Source organism: Phaenicophaeus curvirostris, chromosome 19, assembly GCF_032191515.1.
Source record: "Phaenicophaeus curvirostris isolate KB17595 chromosome 19, BPBGC_Pcur_1.0, whole genome shotgun sequence".
Taxonomy (NCBI): domain Eukaryota; kingdom Metazoa; phylum Chordata; class Aves; order Cuculiformes; family Cuculidae; genus Phaenicophaeus; species Phaenicophaeus curvirostris.
The window spans coordinates 6,613,918-6,640,639 of NC_091410.1; the positions used below are offsets into that span (position 1 = coordinate 6,613,918).

General features: G+C 40.5%; 1 protein-coding gene across 12 annotated transcripts in view; it reads right to left on the minus strand.

Annotated features, from left to right (window-relative positions):
• TNRC6C (trinucleotide repeat containing adaptor 6C) overlaps window positions 1–26,722 on the minus strand; it is a 213,534-nt gene that overhangs the window by 72,854 nt on the left and 113,958 nt on the right. For all 12 annotated transcript variants that reach the window (XM_069872851.1, XM_069872848.1, XM_069872859.1 and 9 more), the window contains 2 exons: window positions 8,386–8,485; window positions 7,436–7,457 (listed from right to left, as the gene is read on the minus strand). In XM_069872851.1, the coding sequence (XP_069728952.1) occupies window positions 7,436–7,457; window positions 8,386–8,448 (85 nt within the window). In that variant the 5' untranslated portion in view covers window positions 8,449–8,485. Of the gene's footprint in view, window positions 1–7,435; window positions 7,458–8,385; window positions 8,486–26,722 lie in introns of those variants that run through there.

Consider the following 26,722-nt stretch of genomic DNA (forward strand, 5'->3'; position numbering starts at 1 on the left):
GTGCTGTAGTTCAAAGGTGGCTTCATCCTCCCCAAGGAAGAGATCAAGAAACATTATAAAACTGGTATATCTCTAAAAACGATTGGCTCCAAACTGAGCTAATACCTTTCCTAATGAACCAGGAAAGCTTACAGTTACAGAACTTATAGATACCGTATTTATATGCAATACAAGCCTCCTCCAGGTAATGACACTAAACTAATAATGGAAAGTGGTCAGCATACTGCAGGTAAATCAAAGCTGATAGGTTTTTAAGGAGAATGCATCACAGCAGCCAACAGTTTCCCATGAAAGAATGATTTAAGTGAGACAGTCCTTGAAGCAAACATGAAAATGCCTTCATGTACATGCTTCTTTAAAAGAAAGGTAAAAACAAATGACAGACTTGAGTTCAAAAGGCAAAGGGAGGACCACACTGATAAAACAGGTGAGCTGTACTATAAAGCTGCTTCCAAGAAAACAGCTCTCAGACTTTGCTGGGTGGGTAAGAAAGCTGAGAGATGCAGGGTGGTTGTTTCCTGTCTGCTATCATCAGCAGATACAGAACATAGTGGTGGCATGTTAAAATGGAAAAATGCATCTGATCCCTAGTACTGAGGCATATATGCTCTGATGAACAAGTTATCAGACAACTTTCTATTTATAGTTGGCAAATAGTTTTTTGATAAGCAGACTGATAAAGAACAGAATATATGCTATTGTCTGAACTGTTGTGATGCCAGAAAGTGTAGCAGTTTGACCGTTTCACAGTCTGCATGCTTAAATGCACTACATTAGCAATGCCCATTACTGACAAAGCAGTCTATCGCTGGGTATGAAAGCACACACTGTGGGCAGATAAATAACCATAAAACAGCGTGCAGTTTGATCATAACTACCACTATTATCATTGTGTAGCTGTGTTAAAATTTATTTTCTAGTATATACAGTTATCAACAACTGTATTGGCAGTTGTTTTGTTTTTCAGAAAGCGAGCTAGGGATTTATCTGAGAGGCATTACCACCAAGGGCACCCTGACAATTAGGTCTACATGGGAAATGCCAAGCTGGTGTTATCTCATTTGTTCTTATTCTCTACTCACAGAGTACTCTAGTAGAGATAATGTCCCAGGCTTGAAATATATTCCACAACAGACAATGTGCACAGAAACCTGATGAAAGCATGCAGTCCTGCTGCCTTCAAGCAGGGCATCAACCCTTACAACATTCAGAGCATTCAGAAAATACTTTCAATCAACTGTGTCTTGTGTTTGAAAGTTCCCATTTTTGCCTAGTTTTAAAACTAAATATATACAGGTCAGGCTGTTGCCATCCTCAATCTGATAAGCCCAGATCATTTCCTAATTGAGGAAACTGAGAAAAGGCAAACCACGTGGAAGACCAGAGCAATATTCTGACTTTATTTATATTACAAGCAGATGCCTAAATTTGCATGACGGCAAGCTACAACAGACTATCTCTAAAGAGAATACAAACCACCTCTGAAGTACTAAAAATATCACGGATCTCTGACTTTGGTTCTTTTCTACTTTTCTCTTCCCAGCTGAGGAATCTGTAAAGGCAACCCCTGAATGGGACTCGAGCTGCTTACTTGAGCAGTAAGACAAAGAAGCAACTCTAGGCAAAGACATCAAAGCATTCTGCATCACTCTGGGGGCAGCTGTCCTATAACTCCAGCTCAGGACAGAGGAACATTCGGAAGAATACATCTCCTGGTTTCTGGTTTATTTTCAAGTAGCCCTGGAACTTTGTGTGGTTTTCCTTAAGAAATAAAGGTTTTTTTGCCAAACCCCTGCACTAACTGCTTTGGTGCCTCATTATCTGAAAACAGCGTTTATTTGAAAGCTGAAAAGTCTATGCCTTCACAAAAGCTACAAGACTAACTTTCCAAACTGTCAATCCATGGCCACAGGGCTCAGGCCATCAAGCCTTGACAAACCCTTGCTCCAGCAAACAGTCATCAGTTCTTAAAGGCCACAACTCATCTCCAGTTGGGCACCTGTGACCAGCAAATCAGCAAGATCAACACCGAAACTGTTCACAAAGCCAAACATAGCTTGTAGTGTTGTAAAGATTATCCAAATGCTTGTAACTTTAATTTTTTCTCCTTCACTTCATAATGGCAACATTGATTTGAAGTAAGATACGCATAATGTTGCTTACACTTGTGAGAGCATAAAGTGTATTAAACAGCACTGAACTACTGCCACCAGAGAGTCAAGAAGGCTTGTCACCACCATCCCACTTGAAATAAGCAGGAAACCAAAGGTTTTTTCCTGTACTAGTTAACTCCAAACCTTCCAGCTCATTCTGCCTCCTTTGTCTCCTGAAACATGGAAATTTCTCCTCCTGTCTGCTCTAATCTTTTTGTATTTTCTACACCTTTTCATTCAGTATTACAGCAGGGACTCTACAAATTTTCCTCATGGAAGCGATAACTCATTCAGTTATAATAAGTAGAAATTCATGTTTATTTAAAGATACTTATAAGAGCAAAAAAACTACCTCCATGATAAGGTTTATCAAAAAGAAAACATTTTTATGTTATAAAGCCTTAAGGTATGGGAATAGGTTATCATTAGGTTACCAAATGACTGAATATTAAGATCTAATTGAAGAACTTATTACAGAGCTCCCCCTCTTTCTGCAGTGACGATTTATGGCACATTCTGTCACTACAATATTCAGCAGTTCCATACAAACACAGCGCTTAACTAACAAGATGGCAGAGGCAGGTATTCAAGCGTAAGCTATAAATACTCAAATGAGTCAGGGATTGTAAGTCTGTTGTAAATCACACCCGATTTGTAGGCTGAAACACGTTTCTTGATCTTATGTGAAAACCTCTGCTGGTTCCTACAATAATATGACACAAATTGGAAAAACCTCAAAACTTCTCTTTAAAAGACTGATTGCGCTACGCACGGTCATAATTCTGGTTAAAATACTGATGAGATTCTCAGTAAAGTTTAGTTTTCCTTATTTCCTATGGAACTACTATTAAACATAAGTAACATTTACCACAGCCAGAAAGAGCCTATTATCAACGTATGTAAAACTGCACTTCTGTATGAGCTGAATTCATCACAGAACACAGGCAGGTAATTCACACCCAAACCAGTACAAGCAGAGAACACTCAAACAGCCCATTTGGGCAGGGTAAGTCAAGAATCAATTTAAAACTATGCAACAATCTACATGGCTGATTTGGAAATGAAAATACCTGGCTTTCCAGAAATGTCTGCCACTACTTCTGTCATCGAAACAGAAATGCCAGACCAGGGGCTCTGGTCTTTTCATTAACTCTTTTTCTCCTTTTGACTTCTATTTATAATACAGTTGGACCGTGTTCCTACATATAAAATATACACTACTGCTCGTAATATAAAAGTTTATCAAGCAATCATATACTGATAAATGCTTTCCGTTCTTGTAAGTCCCCCCAAATAAAATGTATTAAAGTGTCTACCTTGGCAAAATAGTCTCTCAGTCTGCTGACAACCTTCCTGACTCTGCAAGCTGCATATTAAAATCGTCATGTGGTGAAGCGTCCCAAGACACACGGTGCAGACAGCCTGGGGGAGGGGAAGCTCCAGGAATAGACCGCAAGCAGAAGGGAATGATGCTCAGCTCAGGATCCACTGTACCACTTCAACAGAGAATGAGTGGTGCTGGATAGGCTGTGGAATCCCAGGATTATGACAACTATTCCAGCTTCTGCAATCCTGCTTCATCCCATAAAACGTGAGTTGAAGTTCCCATTTTCCAGGGAAAGCCCACATCTCGCTTCGTAGTCCCATACCATGAACATGCTAAGGACAAACCTACAAGCATAAAGAGGCAGAGACTGCCCATCTCTGCTTTAGACTAAAGGGAAACACGTGTTTTGCAGACTGATGTATTTTCTGTATTACGCTAAAAATTGTATATACTTAACTTTTTGCCTCTGTGTTTGCAGATTTAACACTTACCTTCACTGTAGATAATGCTGGAGAATGAGATAAGACACTTTGCCTTTCAGTTACCATGGTGGATCTTTTGAGTAACAAACCACTTAAGCTATTTGATACCAGCGCTTTAACTTCATTTCACATAAATCGCATAGAATTCAGCCGGGATGGGAGTAAAGCAGTAAAGGAAACGATCACCTGTGTGCTGACTAAACACGCGACAAAATAGCTAGAAGAAAAGTAGGCAGCAAATGGTATTGACCTCATAGTATTCATCAGTAGAATAGCTTTCTTACAAGCTCCCTGTAGCTATTAATAAACAGCCATTTACTATACTAGTGACTATTTACCACACAGTACAAAACTCTTACTGGTAGTTACAGCTGAATGTTTTCATTACAAAAGCCTTTACAAGCAAAGTTTCTGTATCAAGTGCATATAAACTGGCAAGAGTTTACATACTGAAAATAAACACTAATTGCTGTGCTCAATAGTCCTGTTTTCAAAGAAATTACTATAGAAGAACAGTAACGTGGAAGTAGTGGAGGTAGAAGGCACAGTGCACAATAAAAACATGTTCATTTCCCACCTCATCTAATTCTGCAGCTCCTCTCCAGCTGAACAGGAAGACTGCTTTCATTTGTTTTCAAGCAACTGAGAAACATCGATCTCTTTTCTTTGCCTTTCACACATTCCCTACAACTATACATCTATGAAAGATTCAGCCTAATAAAAATGCACTGGCAAACAATGTTGCAGAAAAATATCAGGAATTGAAGAAGCCATTATGTAGAGAAGACTTAGAGTTGGATCCTTGTTTAAACAGAAAAAGTCATTTCGGCTGTTTAAATAGAGGTAGGAGCTGTGTGAGGGAGCATTTCCTACCCTGGACCAGTCACTCCAGAGACAGCCACATACCTTTCCTCTATTGGTGGAAATGCATGTTTATTTTGGAAGGGTTTTGTGCTCCACATCACAAATGGAAACATTCAGCTCGAGCTGAGGCCTCGGAGCAATATTTAACTGACAACATGCCATACACACACCCACAGGAAACCTCTTTCCTCCTCACTCGTTTCTCTTTCCTGAGGCCTCACCAGCCACTGAACATGCAACAGCCGGTATCACCTTACTGCAAATTACAACTACACACACAGAGCACGCGAGTTAATTACTAGATAGGACAGCATCGCCACACGTTCCAGTCAAATAAGTGCAAATCTTAATATTAAATTAAAAGCACCTTTGATTCTGCAAAAGGTTTGGCTCCAGCCTGGTTTTAAGCTTTATTACATCCTGTACAGCAGCACGCAGTACCTGCTGCCGTCAATTCACCCAGTTGTACTGTGTTGTCCTGTCTTTACAATGAATTTAATTGCTGCACCCCAGATATGAAATAATTTAACTAATTTTGATGATAATCCCTGTGTCGCCTTTTAGTTCTAGTAGCATTTCTCACTCCACCTTGAAAATGTATCAAAATAACTGGTGGAGTATTGCATTAAAAGTTTAAAGCCAACTTTGTGAAGAAAAATTTCAAGGCAGTTTTTTCCTGCCGTTAATTTATAATTAATATTTTCTATACTTTAAAGAAATTCCTGCTACCTATCATGAGCCTGTGCACATACCTCCTAAAGATAAATGTAAAAGAACACTATCATCAAGGAGAAATCACCAACACTCCTACAGACCAGTCTTAAAGGCATCGAGTAGTTGCCCACAAAAGGAAATTAAAAACAGGGTCATCAATATGACTCTAAATAACCACTGACCCTTGCACTGAACACAAAAGGTTTTGTTTCTCTGCAGGCCAGGTCAACTCTTTCCAGTGAAGCCTAACTACAAAAAGGTGCATTATTGCCTCCTGACACATAAAACAATAAAAGCGGGAGTGCTTAATCTTTACCCTGCCTTTCTTTACTCTTGTCTTTTTCCCAATTCATATTCTATAGCAGTAGCATAGAACGCTTAAATACAAAGATAATGGGGAAAAATAAAAATCAAACCCAGGGAGAAACACAGTCCTTAAATATGAACGAAATGAACCTGAAAATCTGAAGTTATTGTGCTCCTTTTAAAAACTTGACATTTTAAAGCAATTAAAAACACAGTTGTCACAACAAAGACAGAAATAATAATATCCTGCACAGGAAAGCAGAAGGCACTGTGTTTCAATATTAACAGAAATGAAGACCCACTATATTACCACGTGAAAGTGAACTTAGTTACTCTGACAGCAAACCCATCTGCTGTTGAATTATGATATTTAAAAGTCATCATAATACATTACAGAACAGTGAAACCTTTTCACACAGAAATGAGCTGATACAGATGACAAAATATGTAATACCATGGAAACAGAAATATTCCATTTAGACAGAAATTGCTCTGATGTATCTTAATTCCAATTTTTTTCTTGTATTTAAGATTTTGAAGGGCTTAGCTACTTCTGCTACCTTCTCCTGAAAAGTTGCAAGCTAAGTGAAATCTTATGGGGCCAATGCAAGAGAATTCAGACTAAAATTTTCTGATTTTGCACTTTCCAAGTAAGAAAAATTTGGAAAGGAAAATAAAAAGCTCAAACGATCACTTGTTACAGTTTCTTCATTGTGGAGTTACGACTTTATGTTTCTGAAGTCAGTATTACTGAAGCAATACTTAATTTCTGCTGTATAAATACATAAAAAGTGTTTGAAGCATAAGTTGTTTTGTCAACCCCATATGTTACGCTTGGCTCTTTTCTAATTCCCAGTCTCTGGGAATCTGGGAAGCTCTACTTGCCTGTCTGTCACCTAATTACCCAGCTATAAATAACAGTGCATATTAACTCATTCAGACAGCCCCGAGTTCTGTGTAGTGTCGTGTAACTCGAAGGACAGACTGGATAAAATAAGAGGGCCAACAGTTGCAGAAGAGCAACACCACCTCAATTCTCCACCTCACCTTGAAGGCCAGAGCTTCATTAATACTTCTCCTAGTGCACCTAGGAGAATGCCTTGCTGACCTCCATTGCTTTCTGGGCCATGCTGCAAACCCACATAGAAAGAGAAAAAGGCAGTGGTGGAAATGGGGGAAACAGCTTTCTCCTAAATTCAATCGATTGAGTTTAGTCACTAACTTGAGTTCAATTGTGCATGTAGGGGAGAGATTTACCCTTTTTTGTGAAAATTAGTTGACTTTGAAATAGATAAATAACTACTAACAACTAAATGGGAAACTACATCTGTCTCGACAGACAAAAAAGATGACATATGTTATGTTTGACAGAAATTTAATCCATATATCCTTCTCAAAAAGCAAAGAAAAAGCTTATGCTAGAAACCCCAACATACAGTCAGTAATTGCAACAGAACCTTAAGAACAGCACTATCCTAGTAAGATACACTCTTTCCATTAAAGACACAAAAAATAAAAGGTGCAATCCCATTTCTCTAACAGATTTACAAAAATATCACATGGTTCACAAAGAAAAAACGTGAACTTACCTTTGGTTTTTTGTTCAGCAGCCTGCAAGAAGAGAAGAATAGAACAAATCAACTACTTGTCAATATTCAAAATTATATTTAATAATTAACAGGGCTGCAGGCCTAACTTTCTCCAGAAACTGCTCACACAAACCAGGTATTGGTTCCAATTAAGGACTGGAGAACGTTAACTTTATTTGTTAAGTACAGCTTAGAGTTACACTGTACCTATGTGTCAAGAACAGCTACCCTTGCCTGACTGAAGGCAAAAGCAGATGCTGAAGAGACAGTATAAAACCTGGTAAGCAGCATGACAGTGCTCCCAACCACCCACCCCGCCCTCGATCACTTCAGGTCAGAGGCTTCTTGAACCAAATAGTACATCTATGGACTCCTTAACATTCACCAGAATTGAATTTGTCCAGTATCCCTTTGAATCCATACATACTATTAGCTCATACAGATGAACTGCACATTTAGTCAAGACCCATCTTTTTTTATCTGTTTAGAATCTAGCCACTTTTTTTTCCCCATGATGCCTAATTTTTATACTGGGAAAGACAGTGATTAATTCCTATCCACATCCTAAGACTAAAACTAAGTAATCCAGAAAATGAGGCAGGAGAATGCAGACTACGGAAAATGTACAATGGCCTTGGGATCTGCAGTCGCTTCAGTATCAGTTGAGACTAATCCAGTTAACTTTGCATTGATGATGAAGTTGATGAGGGACATTCATGTGACACAGCTGTGGGAGCAGGAACTTAACATCACAGAAGAGTAAGCAGCTTGGGGAGCGCTAATGACTTATCACAACTGCTTTTGCAGAGACTTTCCTGCCAAAGTCTCACTCAAAGTGGACAGGACTGCTTGCTTGTGGCAGAACTACTCATAGAAGCAAAGACTACAGAATCAGTATCTGGACATTAGAGGTAAAAGTGAATTTAGTATTTAAAGTCACAAGAACAAACCTTTTTCTGAGCACCTTCCTTCTTTTTCTTTTCTTCCTGCTTTTTCTTTTTCTTTTCTTCCATCAAATGTTCCTCTTCTTGTGTTTCTTGTTCTTTCTCCCTGATAAGAATAAAGGTTGAGAGGAGCTTTTCAATAAGATGGTGTTTATTTAGGAAGGGCAACAATCCATTCTTACTGCTAACTCTATATGGTTCATGTTTAAAAAAGGCTGCTTCTAATGCTGTAATAAAAGGATTTATTAAAAAAAAAGCGCTCCAAAATTGAATCTAATTACAAATAAAATATACAATGAATTTTCAGAAAGAACAGACTTGATTTGGAGCCCTTTATTTGGAACCTCTTTCCACAAATCACTCAAAAGTACTACTTAATGTTAGCACAAGTGAAAGCTACGATTCACGATACACCTCACAGATGAGTGCAGTGTTCTCCAACAGTTTTCCTTTTCTGACCAAACCCACATCTTATTTTTACTTAATCCTATATAATCTAGCTGAATCTGTATAAATACACAACAAGACTGTTACAGTAGCATTTTGGTTAAAATTCTACCTAAGCTGTCCCAAATCAAGAAGGAAATCTATTTGAACCCCCACTATCCATTGCAACAAATGGTTATAACAATTAACATCCCCAAGACCTTTCCAAATAAATACCAATGCAAATTATTCATTTACTTCTCTAAAACCATTCTATCTTCCTTGACAGCTCTTTTGGTTCTGATCATTTATCAGCTTTACAAATCTTCTGAGAATACTCAGTTCCTGATGGGCTGAAACCATTACTATCATTATTGGTTTTACTGTCTTCCAATTACTGCTTTGCATTTAACTTGCCAAAGCCTACAGCCCCTCCTGCCCCATTTTTTTTATTTCGATTTTCTTTGTGATTGTTGTTAATCAAGCTCTTTCTAGTTACAATATTCTTCACTCAATTGTTATATCACAACAGGTCTGAAGGGGTAGGGGGCTGCTCTTTACTTAAAAGGAGAAACAGATACTCCTCAGATTTTGCACAGCATGCCTTCAAACACTCCCTATGAAGCATTTTTCCATTTAACTGCTTTTGTTGTTTCTCTTTTAAGAAGTCTGTACATTCTTACAGTTTCTATTTTTATAAAACAGGAATATTGTACTCAGTTTTTTGAGATTTTAGCTGTTGAAGGCTGTTCTGGTTTTTGGCTTTTTGATTTGCCTGGCAATACTGATTTTGGCCTCTGCAGATGCTTTTAACACTTAATCCTGCACAGCACTCCAGACTAAACCGCACACAGCTCCCCTTCCCTTGTGTTACCCAACATGATAAACTTTCCAGTAACCAATTCGGAGGTCTAAACAGGTGTTAATGCCCTTCTAGACATTTTACAGCACTCAGACTATTTACAGAAGTGATAGATTATGGTAAGACAGTCTGTAAGAGCAGCTGGAAGTTAGGCAGAACTAGAGTTCAGAACACCTAAAGTGGCACAGCATATCTGTATTTAAATACTCAAACATCTTTCTGTCATGACCAAAAATTCATCAGCTGCATGACTGCTCACCTTCACGCCAAGGGCCACCTTTCAAACAGTGCACAGGAGAACAGTGTTTGAGAAACAACTGCTCTTAAGCATTGCAGGTGGGTACTTGCACCATACACTTAACATTGCCCTTAAGAAAAAGGTACTTAACACTGTACCTTTAAATGGATGTTCTAGAAGAGTGCAGAAAGGATGGCTTACATCACCAAAAGAAACTGAGTTGAAACTGTAGCAGATGACTTTATTCTCTAGCTCTAGAGAGGAAGAGAAGCCCCCAGGATTTCAGTCACTGTGAAGTAACAACATTGGGGACTTTCAGGGCTTCCTACCCAAGTCACAGCACACTCCACAAGGCCCATGTCTCCCAGTGAACTCTCCCAACATTTTCTGTTGGTTTCTACCGATTTTTTTTAAAGTGAATGAAACAAGTCAGTGCAAAATGAGAAACTTCTTGGTTTCCTCTCACTAGTACTGAAGAAAGCCCACGACACTACAGCAATTCCAGAACACCATAATTACATTTAACTCTCTTTTCAGAGTCAGTACAGCATTAAAAAACAAACAAACAAACCCCAACAACAAAAAACCCACCACCGCCAAAACACATCTCTACCACTTGTCTTAATCTGCAGTTTTCTTTAACAAATTAAGGCATCTACTTTACAACTTCCCTGTTAGGCCTTCTTTTAACCACAAGTTCATCACTGCCAAAGTCTCAGACTGGACTCCACTTCTCCATGTCCATCCAGCCTTTCTGTCCTCTAAAGGTAGATCTGACATTAACCAAGCACTGATACTTGTTATTCCCTCTCTCCTGCAGGTAACGCACCACATCAGAGGATTTTCCAAATCAAATGAAGAGCAAACAGTTTGCTCCATTAAAAATACAACATATTTTATTACCATATTATCATCTCTATTACAAGATAAGAGACAGAAGTGCCACTCCTAACGGAAACCTGTTTGGGCTCGTGGGTTTCGTTCATATCCGAGATTAAAATAGCCTCAGATTAACTCAGAAAATGATACTATAATTTTTAATGGAGTTCAATTTTCAAAACCGATTTACATAATGACACCTCTGAATACATGTGCTTTAAATATACTTAAAATAGCAATAAAGCTCCAAGCGGCCCCTCAGATGGCAACTCTTGCTGTCACTTCTAGGCAGAAATTAGTCATCTTGGAGCAAAACAAAAGGAAAACAATAAAAACATTGCTATATAAAGTTTAATTACGTTGTCAGAAGCATGTGTTGCAGTTTTACTTCCTGAGCAACAATTTAATCTTTATTTCAGGAAATACGCTAAAAAATTTATGAATATAAAGCTCACATGATTTAAACCAAAGTGTCTTAGAATAGACTTGTAGGAGTTTGCCTGTTTCATATATATGGATCTGATGTATCAAAGTCACGGCAAAAATCTATAAGCGGTTTTGCTACAGCATCAAGTGTTGTTCTGAAAGATTACAATTAGCTTATTATATTCAACTCTAAACCAAGGTTACCTTAAAGGTACACGTACTAAGGAGCTCTACCTGAATAGGAAGGCAAGGTGAAATGTAAGCCAGCCATGGTTAGAACTATGGCCACATTCTGCCAATGCCTATTGCAGAAAGGCTTATTGATCCCTTTGCAAAGTTAACAAACCTAAGCTGATGTTATTTTTTAAGCTAAGTGAGAGCTTCAGTTTTCTAGCTGGTAGCAGACACAAGATTGCTTTCACCTTGGGAGCCACAGCTGGTAGTATGAATTAGCACCGATATGACTCTAACAGGATTTTGCAATATGCCTTTTGGGAATATCATATTCTTAAACAAACTTCAAGTAGTGTCTATGTGTGTTATTGCATGCAAGGTTATTACCCATCCAGTGTTTTAGAGTTCAAAAGTTCCTGCAATAGCTGAGAACTAAACAGACTTGTCTCTCTTTCCTCTCCACGTGACACAGCTCCAAACCTAGCACCCTAATTAATTTTGTTTGCATATAGTTAAGATGCTGAAGGTTTGGTTATTTACATAGGAAAACTGCTGGGAATGCCTCTTCAGAACAGCATTCTTAACCCTGGTCTACCGATGCCTTTGCCTGGTTTAGCCCAATGAGAGAACAGCTCCCACTAAATTCCAGAATGTGTCTTGTACCTTAAATTCACATCCTACCTTATGTTGGAAAAAACTCCCTTGACAGTTGTGAAATTTGGTGTTACTGACAGAAACCCTACAAATGGCATGCAATTGCTTAAGGGTTGCTCCGAGTTTGACTTCCCCTACAACAGAGCAGGGCATCCCACATTTCAGAACACGTTTTTCCTCACAATGATGATGGGATGGGGGGGCAGAGTAATGAATCTTTGAAGTAAAATGGTAAGGAACTGGCAAATAAAAGCCCAAAGGCAGGCTCCAAAAGCATCCTGATCAGGCTTTCAGGAAAGAACTAACAGAGCCATGAATCCTTACAGGTGATAACAGAGGGTCTGGACAGCAGAGATATGAAAGCAATCATCTACCAAGTTCTTAAACCAGTATCGGTTTCAAACAGAAAAGAAGAAATTCTCCAGTTCTAAAGTTCTTCAAGATTTGACTCTCAATGGTAAGAGAAGTGGCTGAAATCATGAAAGCAGAGCGAAGGGTGGCAATGAAATGGAATGAAAAAAACCCATGAAATAAAGGGCAGTGAATACTGGAGAGGCAGGCTTTGATTACTGCAGAACAACTGAGAAATACTGGCACATAGGAAGGAATGGGCATTGTTTCCTGGAGATCGTGGAGAACCCAAGACCACAGACTCCTTAAAGCATAGGAGGCACACTATATAAAGCAAGAGGTCATCGGATCATCATCGACTTATCATCGACTTCATCACTAGAACAGATAAACTAAAACTCCACATCTGCCTATTGCTAATTCTTTCCTGCTTCATCCTTATACAGCACAGCTCCCTGTACCCGTCCTGGAGCAAATACTGGTGAAGGCAAGGAGCTAGTGTGACTTTAAAAGTGCCAGCTTTTTTCCCTTGATATCTAGGCTCAGTCATTAATCAAGAAGAGTCAAGCTGGTCCCTAATTACAAGCTCTCCAATCACCTCGAAAAAAGAAGGCAGCACATAAAACTAGGTCAAATAAATAAGGAGTATTAAAAAAACATATATAAAACCGGTATAAACACACAGGGACAAAAATCAGGAATGCCGACAATTATAAATTATCAGCACTGTGCATATAAAAACTAACAGCAAAACAACCTTTAAATGCTTCATTAATAAGCAACGGGAAGCATTAGTTGTGATGCTCAGTGGGAAGGGGGACTATTGACAGATGACCCTGCCAGGGCTGAAGTGACAGTACTTTTCTTTCTGCTTCAGCCTTCCCTAAAGAGGTCAGCTAGGAACAGATGGCCAGAAACGACGTGAACTGGTGTGGAGCCCATGGATGACGACAGCTTTACCGAGGGATTTCCTAGTGCTCTGCCCTGCATAGGGAGGAGGCTTTGCTCCAAGCTGGTGGCAGGGGCAGCAAGGAGGCAACAACCGAGCTGCTCCTGCCACAGGATCTCTACCACCATCAGTGCAACACATCATTCCTGCATCATCACACAAACACAGCTTCATGTGAGAATCTCAAGATGTGTTTGTCAACTCTCTTTTCCCCAAACCAGCTTCTGAGGACAACTTCCATGAACTGTCAGGGTGGGAGAAATAGAGAGATGGAACACAACATTTTGCTACCACTCCAAATAGGAATCCAGGCAAGCAAACGCAAGAGCAGCTTAAAAAGACCCTAGAGAAATCAGATGGGGTTTTGCTGGCTGGGTCTGCAGTAATTTACCATCAGAACAATTCTGTCCAAGTAATTACAGATTACCTGAAAGAACCAGAAGATGGATGGCACTGCAGAATACCAGCAAATGGCAAAGATGGTGCAAATAACTTAAAAGGGATGTAAATAAAAACATCAGTAACAGCTAACAAGGACTAGTGAGGAAGAGTCTGGAGTTCTTTTGCAGCACAGTGGCAGGTGTTTTTGAAAAGGACGAAAGGAAGGCAACAGAAGTTATTTATTGACTTTTTAAGCAACATGCAAAGTTTTCTTAATAAGAACATGTTTGCCTGTTTGGGTTTTTTCTAAGAATAAGGTAGAGAACACAGGCTAAACAAAATTAGAGTAAAACACTCACAGAACAAGTAATCTCAGCACTTCTTCCAACAAGGTAGAGAACCAGTGGATTTTTGTGGCACTATGCCACATTTCCAGCAGTAAAATCTTTATAAACCACTTCAATGTTGGAAAAACATGTGCACTTGAAAGTTTTTCAGCCCCACGACTTTACAAATTCCGGAAGCTTAGTAGGGATAGACATTATCCACAACAATCTGATAAACTCAAGATATACAAAAAACATAGAGCAGTGTCCACACCACAGTGGAAAATGTTACATGTAAAGGTGTGATCACACAGCTTGAATCTAAATACTGGAATTTGAAAGTATGGGTGCAAAAATTGTTCCCACAGGGAGTCATAAATGAATCCCGATTAACAGCTTTGTTTGACCTCAAATTATAACTCATTAATCCCATGCTTCGGGGTTTCTCACTGCCAAATTATGCCTTTGTCTTACACTTGTCACTCCTTAATACATCATTTGCCTTGACAGAAGATTCCTTCCTCTAAAACTATCATCCACTGCTAACAACTGTAGGCCTGGTGATCTCCTAACAGGGACAGCAGTCTGGTTTCTGAAGTCCCTTGGAAATTCCATTGAAGTTGCTGCAGAGAAACAGAGCACTAAAAATGGCCTTAATGTTTTCTTGTACTGCACAACATAGTTCGGGTTCTAAGTGTTCTTAAAGTTGTTTTATTTATTTGATTTGTTACAGAGCACTAGTAGGTATCTTCAAGGTCTATGCTGCTCTGTGGACCCTTCTCCACTGCTGACTGTAATTGTAAGGGATTTGGCTTGATCCCTATGCACTCCCTTCCAGGCTTTTTTTTAAACCACAGCAATCACACTTCACTAAGGTGCAAGACACACACAATCAGCTTCATTCACTGCTAAAATTTGAGCAGGAGCAGAATGCAGCTGCCATTTAAAGACATGGAAGAACACTACAGCATTATTTGAGAACAGGATGTGAAAAGCACCGCATACAATTAAAATATTTTACTGAAACTACAGGAAGATTTTAGGTTGCCCAAGAGACTCAGTTAATAATCGTGCTCTTACAATCTGTAAAACAGCTCTTGCAATCTGTAAAATAGAAATGCCATGATCAGAATTAAAAAGAGCACCTGTGTTACACCCCTTGTCTCAGGGCTGCATCTCTAGCAGTTGTACATGGTGTTTCTAACATGTCAGTTTGGAATATTGGTGAAAGAGCAACAAATGCTGGCAGGACCTCGAGGAGAATGCCAACTACTATTTCGTGCAGAATCTAGAATCTTGCTAGAGGTTTTCAACTCACCTAGCATTAACTTACTGTGACCCTATTTCATTATACATTAGGTAAACAAGCACTGAAGAAAGTTGGATTAGAACACAAATAAAGCAAGACTAGACAGTTACTATCATTCAATTCAGGATTTTTAAAATCAGCACACTGACTGGCCTGTCTGAGCCTCTACTAGTGGATTAGCAGCAACCAGGAGGGGGAAAACCCGAGAGAAGAAAGAGCCTCTATGAATTAAGGATACACATTAACTGTAAGCGGTAGGTCTGACATCAGAAGTTCAAAGAGCTCAAATTGAGCGCTGTCCAAGTCCCAGTGAATGTCTGTAGGGTTTAGGGTTTTTGTTTTTCATCTACAGACTTCCTTTTGTTCAGATTCTCGTGGACTGTAATCAGAGAGAAACAGCATATTAATGGAGTACAAATGAGAATGTTCCAGGAGACGTATGTCACACTTTCATTACTAAGTAGCACAGACCAATAGGAGTGGATTTTCAGAGCAAAACTGTCAGTGCAGAGGACTAGTCAGCCACGCTATCCCCATCTCAGTTGACTTTGACCTAAGATCAGCTTCAGTCCGCTCCCATGTGCCAAACACTCACTTGCAGCAGGAAAGCATTAACTGCACCTTTGGAGCACATAATCCAGTGAAGTTTTAAATAAAAGGAATACAACTGTTGCACTCCAAGACCACTCTATGATGACAATCAAAGCACAGCAAGTGAGCATGATCAGAAAAGGTTTGCTTAAACATGAAACTCCCATTACAAATTAACACGCTAGTGGTACATGATGCTGTAGGATGCCCTCTATGAAGGTGGTGCTCTCCATCATTCAAGCCTATTAATGTATATGCAAACTCCACTCTGAGGCAACTGAAGTAGTTTATAAGGAAATCTGAGCATGGGTTAGAACACAACACAAAGCCTCACTCTTGTGTACATTTAAGGCACAAACATATGAGAATCTGCTCCCTCAGTCAGCTGACAGCACCACAGTAGATCTCAAGTATCCCATCATGGGCACCACCACGCAAGGACCAAGATAAAGAAACCATCCCCCAAAAGCAGCTTGCGTTACATTCACCACTCAAAGCAGGCTACAAACAGCAAGAAAAATGCCAGGAACATCTCTCTGCCTCCAGCAAATACAGGCTAGTCCAAGGAAAATTAAGCTATAGACTATTAACAGTGCACAAACCCAGACTTACTCTCACAGTGCTCCCTCCTTCCCATGCCTGATAAGATTTACCAGCAGCTGATGTAGCATCTGGTCCAGAGCTCTTCCCCAGTCTTCCTGGGACTTAACACACAAAAGAAAACAGCTTTGGAATCCAGTAGCTCAGCAAGTGCACAGCACGTTTGTCCCTCTCGTGACATGATGCTTGCTATTTTGGTTTCTCAAAGTATTTTAGAAGACAAGAACCCCGCACCAACACTGACAAATCATTCAACTAAGTATCAATGATTAACTGACCCAGAAGCAGAAGCAACCTATGGACAAGTTTCTGGCGCAAATTGTTTTGCTGGACTTGAAGAACATGTCAGAGGAGCACCGCTTCCTGGGGCAGCTGCACAACGATATTGCAAAGTAGGAGGCCAGGAAACAGGAATAGGAGCAACAGCTCCACAGGATGTTTTGCTCCGTACCGCAGCACCTGGGGCTCTCCATGAGAGCTGACCACTCCCAGAGACAGAGGCTGGAGGAGCCAGTGTGCCGACAGCATCAGGATCAGGACAGACAATGTGTGCTGCAGGACAGTTAGGAACACTGGTTTTGGGTAGCACACCTCCACACCCTTCCGTAAGAACAGCTACATCTCTATGATTCTTCCTGGGGAAAAAAAATAGCAAAGCAAGCTTGCATCACTAATTATGTACCATTTTGCCTGCAGAACCCCTAGTCCTTCTTCCCCCACCAATCACAGGCCAGCACTCAGCTATTTCCAAACCAAATCACTCTGTTCTCAGCAGATTATACTCATCATTGTAGGAGCTGAGGATCAGGCTGGTACTTTCACACAGGTCAAGCTAGACAACACAACCTACAGGATTAAGAAGTAGGCAGCAGAATTTACACTTAAGACAAATGCGTTTACCCTGCCACTCTTGTGCTTATTCTGGGAAAAGGTGGTGTCAACACATCTTCAACAAGAGATATACAGCTTACAGCAGATACACAGGCCACATTCACGAGTGGGTCCAGTGCGATTGAAAATGCCCAGGAAGTTGAGGTCTGGAAAAAATACTTCTTCTTTAGGTAGATTTCTTGCCACAGGCACAGTAGAGAAATGCATATGCACTTCCCTCGCTCCTACCTACAGGCAGGGAACTGCACCAAACAAGACTAACATCGACACATCACAGCAGCACAGTGAGTAGCAGCAGACATGTTAGCAGACATGCACATGTCACTCCACCTAAATACAGACCTGCCTATTTAAGTAACCTCCTGAGGTCCCTCCTCCCAGAGTTTTCTTACAGTATTAAAACTGTTTCACAGATGCTTGGGACCAGACTGCAGAAACCAGCCTTGAGGAAGATGGCACTTTATACAGGGAGTGCGCCACAGCCACCACACCAAGATCTCCAGAAGCAACTGTCATGTGTCCCCTTGGAACTCAGGCAGCAGGGATGGCAGGGCACTGCTGCAGCCCCACCTCCGGGAGGCTCACAAAGAGCATCGAATGGGGGAGTAAAAGGACATTAGCCTTACAGGGAGGATGAGCCTCAAAATCTACAAACAGAACAAAAATAATAACACTGTTCCTGATGCTGTAGAGCTCCAGGCAGTGCTCCACAGTCTAAGCCCTGCCAGCATCACCAGCAATGGAAAGAGAATACCACATTCATCCACCCACACTGCATGTATCTGAGCTGCATATAAGCCAGACCAGGACACACTGAGTGTGAAGAACAAGATGCTCTCTATGCTGACACACGCTGCCATGGAAAGATGCAGCTCCACTATATGGGCATACACTGCATTGTTACAGTCTCTCCTAGATACAGGCACAAGTTCAGGGAAAGCGCAGCTCCTGACACAAGGCAAGATAAGACAAAAAAGAGAAGAGACATCAACAGAACTCCTTGTGGCAGAAACCAGAAGGGAAATATATTTAAAGGGAATATGAAGACAGAGAGAGATTTATGATTTCATAAAACATTTATTCTTATAAAGGATTTCAGAACACAAACCCATAAACTCCTCCTCCTGCATTTTTAAATTTGCTGGGTGAGCTCATTGAACATTCAAGTTGTTGTCTTCAAGTTTTCCAAATACCATTCTATTTAAAGGAACCGTGAATAGGGAATTCAATTTATCAAATGAGTGAAAGAAGAATTCTTAGCAGGAACCCTGGTGAGCTAATCAAGAGTCACAATAAAATGTCAGGGGTCCTGGAATTCTCCACAGGAGGTTAACACCAAATTCAATCCGAGTCAAGGAAGACAAAACACACCATAGACTAATAAACTGTACTAAAAAAATGTGCATTGCAGATACATGAAAGTTTAAACGCAGAGGAAGAAAATCTACTTAACTGTTTTGTGCACTTTTAATACATTCTTAGTGTTTAAGTGCAAAAATCAAAACGCTGCCCATCACAATAATTTTATTCAACTTAACACACTTTGCAGGAATTTAGTCTTTGTTCCACTCCATCTTCAGCTGCAATGCTGTTTGAAAATGAATATACAACATAACTCAAGTGAGGTAAGAAACCCTTACACTACTCTGTACCCATCCTCAGGCTGGAAACTGAATCCACAAAATTCAGACAGGCTTATTCTGTTGTCTAAAATTAAGGCAAGACGTCCAAGCTAGCACCTTTCCCTCAACAACCCTAACTAGAGCTTAAAAGATGAACCTGACATTGCTTAAAAGGAAATCCTTCTTTCATTACATTCATCAAGTTTCAAAGTTCTCTGCTGCTCCATTTCACTTTCCATAGTTAAAGCATCTGGATGCCAGTTCTTGTCAATAATAAATCAGTATATCAGAGCCACCATCAGAATGTGCCATCAGCCATCTTTCAACTCAGCAAATGAATAGCATCTCCATGGGGGGAGGAGAGATGGCAGGGGGAAAGATGGGGAAAGGAAATAGCCATAAGTGATCTTCCGGGACAGGAAAACCAGTTGCAGTAAATACCACTTTGGAAATCAATTTATGGTCAATTATGATCTTAGTAATAACTATCCTATGTCTTCAGTTAGTCCATGAAATGCCCAGGGGAGCAAATATTCTCAGAAATATATCCGAAATGTCTCCAAGTATGTTACCCGATCAGCAGATGCAGTCTGAATTATAGAAAGGTTGGTGCTTGCTTGTCTGGATGCTGATGGAGGGGTGAGGGATGGACAGGAATCACAATTTCAGTGCAGCTGGACTTTCAGAGTGTTGCAATATCGTCCAGATAAAATAGATTATATCTACCAGCCTGCGTTAGTTTCAAAAGCACAGGTTTCATTGTTACTGCAGTATTTCACCTGGAAATTTGTGAAGAACATTTCATCTTCATAAATGCAAGAAAAAAAATTCAAGTTGAGGGTCTTCAAGCATATCACTACGTAAGCATCCATCTAATAACACAACCACTGTTTTATTCAATTAGTGCATGTTAAGTGTGCTAGCACAGTATAAAGAATGACATCACTATATAATACATTGTCAGTGTCCAGTGAGACTCCGTTAACTCGGATTAGTCTTTTCAAAAGTCAAAGACTTCTAAAAGTTTGATTAGAATAACAGAAATAGTAAATCACACATTTGCCAAGCTCCACTAAGTCCCACATAATAACATCTTTCACCCGAAAGAGCGCTTTTTATACTGAGACTCTCCTCCTCAACAGCAGGAATTCTATTACAGTGACAGACCAAACTTAATTCCACACCTGGATCAGACAGCTATATTTTATGATAATCATACCAGAAAAAATTAAATAGCATTTAGATTGGTAGCACCAGACTCTTCTCCTTCCATTTCAGAAGGTGTTGCATTTTCCATACTAATTTATTTTTAAAGGCTTACGAGGATAAACTATATACCTCTTTATAGCCTACATCACCTAACGTCATGCAAAGAGAAACTAGTTCCATAAGGAGGAGAATGAAGAGGTATGTTAGGAATAGATGTAATCAGCACCGTTATGCCAATAGGTTATTTTTAACTAACATCAATCCCTTGCAGTATCACCAAACAAGAACGAGGTACAATACTACAGCCACGACACCATAAAGAACCAAAAAGCATTAGATTTTCAGAGCTGTAACATCTTTCCTTACACTGCCAGGGAGTAAGAAAGAAACTTTCAAGCAGAACACCCATTCAAAGCTGAAAATGTGGAAAACCTCAGACAACACAAATATTGGAAGCAATTCTCCTATGTTAAGTAAGCTTGTGTAACAGATTAAAGCACTGAGAGAAGAGGAAAGTAGAGACCCACAGATGGAAAAAACAATGTTAGCAGAGGGATAATGAGGAATCCTACTTCAAACTGGCTTTGGCAATACACTGTAAGAGTCACCTCCACCAGGCTGGGCTTGTAGTGCTGGTAAGGGTTTAACTTCACATTTCATATGAAATGGCATCTTCAAGCCTATTATGACCATAGGCTGGGTTCAAGCAAAAGCAGTACAAGCAGTGCCAAAGACACCTTCTATTGTCTTCTACAAATGACCTCCTATGAACGACCTTGTAAGAAAATAGAGTAAACAGGCAGTCAGCACACCAGGCACCTGTACAGCTGAGGGTTTTTATTGTTTGGGGTTTTTTAGTTGTGGGGTTTTTGGGTTTTTTGCATTCCCTGGACTGCTGCCTTTCTAGAAGGGTATGTGTTAAAGCTCTGGGCTGATGCTCTTTTGTTTACCAGCAACCAGCTACTGTTTAAAAACAAGCATCTCCGTTGTCAGCATCAGTGACATTTGCAACAGCCATGAAAACATTTTGGTATTCTGAAGAACTAAAGGACCTGAGAGGTCGAGACTAGAGTGAGACTGAAGAGCAGACCGACACACAACAGTTATCAGGCTGAGCTTAAAATAGACTTGGCAGGAGTCCCTCTGAACTAACAATCAATAGTGTACACATTGACCACCCAGAAAGGTATCCAAGCCACTCCGGGTACTCTGTATCCCTCAAACAGGACAGTAAGCTCTTCCAGTTCTCATCGGGAAGGCATGCAAACACAGTCCTAGAGAGAAAACTGTAAACTTGAAGCAGACAACACAGAGACAAGAGCACAGGAAGGAAAAAAAGGAATAGGAAGGAAAACAGCACAGCTAAGAAAACGCAGATATGCAATTCTACGAGGCTCTTCTTGACCAAGACCATAACAAAGGCGCTCCCCACTATCCTGTCAGGACGCTGTCACGGGAAAATATGCATAGACCCCATTAATGAGAAGCTAGGACCAAAAAAAAAAAAAAAACCAGGAATGGATCTGCCTCAGGAAAATGCCCATGGGCAGACACTAAACACTTCATAGCCCAGGGTGTTTTTTCTCCCTTGTGGTGGAGGGGGCGGTGGTGTTATCTTGTCTTAAATGAGCCTATCGCTGGTAGTTGCACGATAACTATTTTGAGACCTATAAACATTTTTCTCTGGGGCTTATTTACCACAAAGGATGCCAGTCGCTTTGACAAGTCAATTTTTCTCTCCCTCCCCCCCACCCTCAAAAAAAAAAAAAAAAAAAATCTTATTTTCTAGCAATTCAGAGCTCACTTCTAAAAAAGTCCAAACAGCCATGGGATAAATATTAGCTATTTTTAATACTAAACAATAAGCAATTGTTAACGTCGCTTAAAAGCAAGCTTCCAAAACATACGAATATCCTGACTGAAATCCAAGTAAATGTGAATCTAGTTTGCAATTTTTTAAAGGGATGTATATTTCCAAACACAGAAAAAGCAAGCTGCAGATAGCTGTTCATTACAAATGACTTCCACCTCCATAGCCCTCAAAGGGAAACTATAAAGCTGTGTGCAAAGCTAGACAATCTGGGCACCCAGCCATAAAACATCACTGCTGCAGCACAGATAACTGTTCTCACTCTCAAGCCATCCTTGGCTGTAAACCCACAGGGAAGAGCTCCAGAAAGCAGACTTCACTACCGTCAAAGCTTCTAATATTTTATGAGCTTGAATTACAACTACATTCAAGACCTCAACACTGAAAAATTACAGTGCTGATTCACATCCAGGGCTAAGACCAAAACTAACTCAGATTTTGATGCTTAGCACCCCGAACCATTAGGCTTAAGAACAGCCAGTTATCTTACAGATGTCTTCAGTGAAAGAAGCCTTTCTACTGGGATGAAGAGAAAGAGGCTACATTTAAAAAAGACAAAAGAATCAGCTGCATATTTTAAAGTACAGATGCATTTTCCACAAGCGCTATGACCTTTCATCATACAATCTTAAAAAGCTCTATAACTATTCTGTGCAAGAACAGCTTGTTATTATGGTCAGGCATTTTTATTTTGTGCAGATTTTAAAACATTTCAATACCAAGGTAGGAAGCTGCAAAAAAAGTTTCAGAAAACACAGTTAATCACTGAATTCCCATACACAGTGAAGTTAATCATGATTAAGTAATGATAAAATAAGCATAAGTACGTCTGCATCTGGTAATTAAAACGTAAAACTAAGCTGTGCTTTTGATAGACAACTTTCATGAATAGCTCAGATTCCTAAAGGAAGATCAAATAATACTTTGATTCCTCTGCTTTCACACATTAAGAATAACCATCCTTCATTTTACCACTAGCATTTACCAGCGAAGAGACTGCGCACATCGTATAGATCATTCAGTAATGCAATTTACTGTCACTTCTAGAGCATCTCCCCATTCAATAAAGTATACTTCTCTTCCAAACACTATTTGCCCTGGCTGATATCTTCATAATACAGCTGAAAACCTCAAGCCATTATCACTAAAAGGCATCAGCTGATCCAAAATTGGCTAGACTGCAGCGTCACAGGCATTTAAGAGGTTTCCTTATCACTCATCTTTAATAGTAAGGGATCGACAGGCTCCTACCTGCAGCTTCTAGGCCAAAGGGAAACCTAATGGTATTACTGTTATCTTGTAATCTGAATTTTAAACAATTAAAACAATAGCACTTGTGCAGCACATCTCTATTGCAACCAATGATAAATTTTTCATAAGTTCTCGTATTCAAAGTCTTACATAAAGCACTGATTTTTAGAAAGCAGCAACACGCCTGTTACATTTCAGTGGCCGCACCTTCAAAGAGAAGCAGCAGAGTAACAAGCGGTGAGATACAAGTCACCAACAGAGGCTGTTCTGTTTACTTAAGAAAGGTTTGGCCATTTTATTTTTAAATGTGCAGTCCTTGCAGTCAATACTATCTATCAATTCTTTCCAATTGAAAGCCTCTTTTTACTGAAGCAAAGGACGGCTCCACCCCTGACCTCCTCCTTCAGCTTGTTTTGGAAGGGGGCCAGATGACAGCATTTGGAAAAGCGCATGTTTATCTCGGCGAGGCCAGCTGCTAAGTTAACATATTACCCGTTCCCACATACACCGGCCCCAACAGCTGAAACTGAAAGTAAACGCTGCTCTTGGGCTTTTAATAACAAACCCAACGCGGAAGAGAAAAGGTGTTGGCATCGCACAGGGTCTGATGGACTGCAGACCCCAGGTCATTTCCAGTGAACAGCAGGCAGTGCATCCCTGACACAGAAGGCATGGCCTTTCTGAAGGAGAAAAGGAAAACACGGTTTTATTCCTAGATGAATTTAAAGCTATACCTCCTATAAGGTTGCCGTTCAGCAACAGTTTGCTTCAAGACAGAGAAATTACAGCCTCTGCTTGATAAAACCTTTACCTTGACCGTGGTTTATTGTTACTCCTGTGTGGCAAGGTATGGAACTTGGGAGCTTCAACAAAGACTCTTCAGGTTAAAAGCACTCTTGCACCCAATTATGTGATTTCGCGTTAAGGAAACGTCACCCTATTTTCCCAAATCATAAAAAGCTCCTTCAAGCAAACATACCAAAAAAATTACCTAGAATCACCTTCCATCCCTTAAAGATCAGCTAAAAATCACAAAAGTCGTCAAAAGCATAGCAAAAACAGGCAAGACAAACCCCAGAAAAAAAGAAATTAAGCCAGAGAGGCAGGTTTCTCATTCATCCTAAAGCTTCAGCAAGCTCTGCAACAGCAGCTGAGGTAAAAGCTCATCCCACTCTAAGTGATCGAGGCAGATTTTGAAAGATGCAAAGACACGCCAGCCAGGTCACAAGGGTGAAGTTTTATGTTACCAAATCTTTCTTAACACCGAATCAAGACATAAAGACTGGGCACAGACCAAGGCTCCCCTCAAGCCCATTCCTAAGAAGTAGGACTAACACTCAGCATCAGTGACAGCCTAATTACAAATTAATCCATGTACTGTAACAGATGTAACAACATACACACACCAACCCTAAACAATCCAAGGCAGTTTCTAGTCTGATGCATACTGATACTCAAAGTTGTCCATAGGAGAATCTGCACGCACAGAGAATAGAAACATATTTAATAAATACTAAGTTTTTTCTACTGCAAATCAGAAGAGTTCTAAATAAAGAGGTTAGTCTGCCCAGGTGTATTTCACTATTAGAAATATTTAGTCAAAAGTACAAACCATTGTCTCAAATACAGAATCACAGAATCACAGAATAACCAGGTTGGAAGAGACCCACCGGATCATCGAGTCCAAAATACAGCCCCTGTGAACATCAATCTCTGGAAAAAGCCCTAGTCCCAGGCTCCAGCAGTCTTCCCGACGGCAACACCTGTTCACCAAGGGCTGAACTGAGACCTTTTTCATTTCCCAGATAGGCGCCAGTCACATAGCTTCGAGTCAGAAAAATGAATTCTCCTTTGAAGGCAAGGACGAAGCGACACAAGGTGTTATTAAACCACTAAAAGTCTCTTGAAACAGTCCCATCCACTCAAAAGGCTCAAACCTATCTGATTTATCGTAGCTTTCCCCACAGACTCCACAGTCACACATGCTGAAGCAACAAGGCTCCCAAGCAGAGTGCACAACAGCCTCTGGAATCTCACCCCAAAAAGCAGCATCAGTCCCCCAGAGGAAGGACCAAGCCTCCCCCAGGCTGAAGCAGCATTTCTCCCCCGCTGCATGCAAGCCTGGCATCGATACCTCAGCGTTCTGGAAATAATCCCAGCAGCCGGAGCAGCAGCAGCAGCGCATCCGGGGGCAGGTTGCTCCGCACACCATTTTGAGTTCACAAACAGCAGCCGACAAGAGATATCCCAGGGCTTTCTCAATCTGAGGACAGCAATCATGGAAAACTACGAATACCTAAGCCAACATTGCACCCACTGCAAGACGCCTTGGAAAACATACGGGGGAAGCAGTGGGAATCAGTGTCTGCCTTTCCACTATCTTCTTGCAAGGATAAAAAGTAACACCCGATAGGAAACTACGTTTTAATCCTCAGTTTAGGGTGAATCCAAAGAACCACACACCGTAGGTAAGCGGGTTGCGCTGTTGCAGCCCTGACTTTGCTGGAAGCGATGGGAATGGTTGGACTCGATGATCCCGTGGGTCTCTTCCAACCTGGTTATTCTATGATTCTAGGATGTCCAGGAGCAGCGCGACGCTCTCCTGCTCCTCGCTGGCATTGTCCTTAGGCCCAGAGCGCTACCCACATCCACCTGATCTAAGGCTCTGCACCACCGAGCAGCCACTAAACAGCGGGACCGATCGCATTATTAATTACCTTAACGGGTCTAATAGCCAGAGGAAGTCCCAGTATATAAATCAGCAGACATCCATCAGATACGTACGAGAGGGGAAATATGCAACAGACACGGCTATCACGTACACTCAAGATTATTTCTACGTTTAAACAGCCTGCTAGTATCAATTGAACAGTATCTTCCCACAAACACACTCGAGGTTTAGCAGAAAATAAAGCAGCCACAAAGCATGACTAGCAGCAGTGGGAAAAAAGGGAGGAAAAAAACCCCAATTCGGTGCAATAAATCCCATAATTGGACCTTCAACTAATTACATATTAAGAAGATTAACCTCTGACACAAACTTGTGATTCAAACAATGAAGATTCAAACAATTAATAAACTTCCAGCGTTCCGAGATTTTTCAGGTTAACAAATGAACCCTCCCTATTTTCTCCCCCTTCAGCATCGCAGCTGAAAGCATAAATTCTCTTTAAATGCTCTCTCCCACCGGACGACGTTTCAGATTTAGACGGAGATCTCTCTCTGAATACTCAGGAGAAAATTGCAGTAGTTCCCCATAATCTTATTACGTGGGGGGAAGAGAGGGGAATAAAAGGATCTGGAGACGTTAACTTTTAACAGAAAGCACCCACGA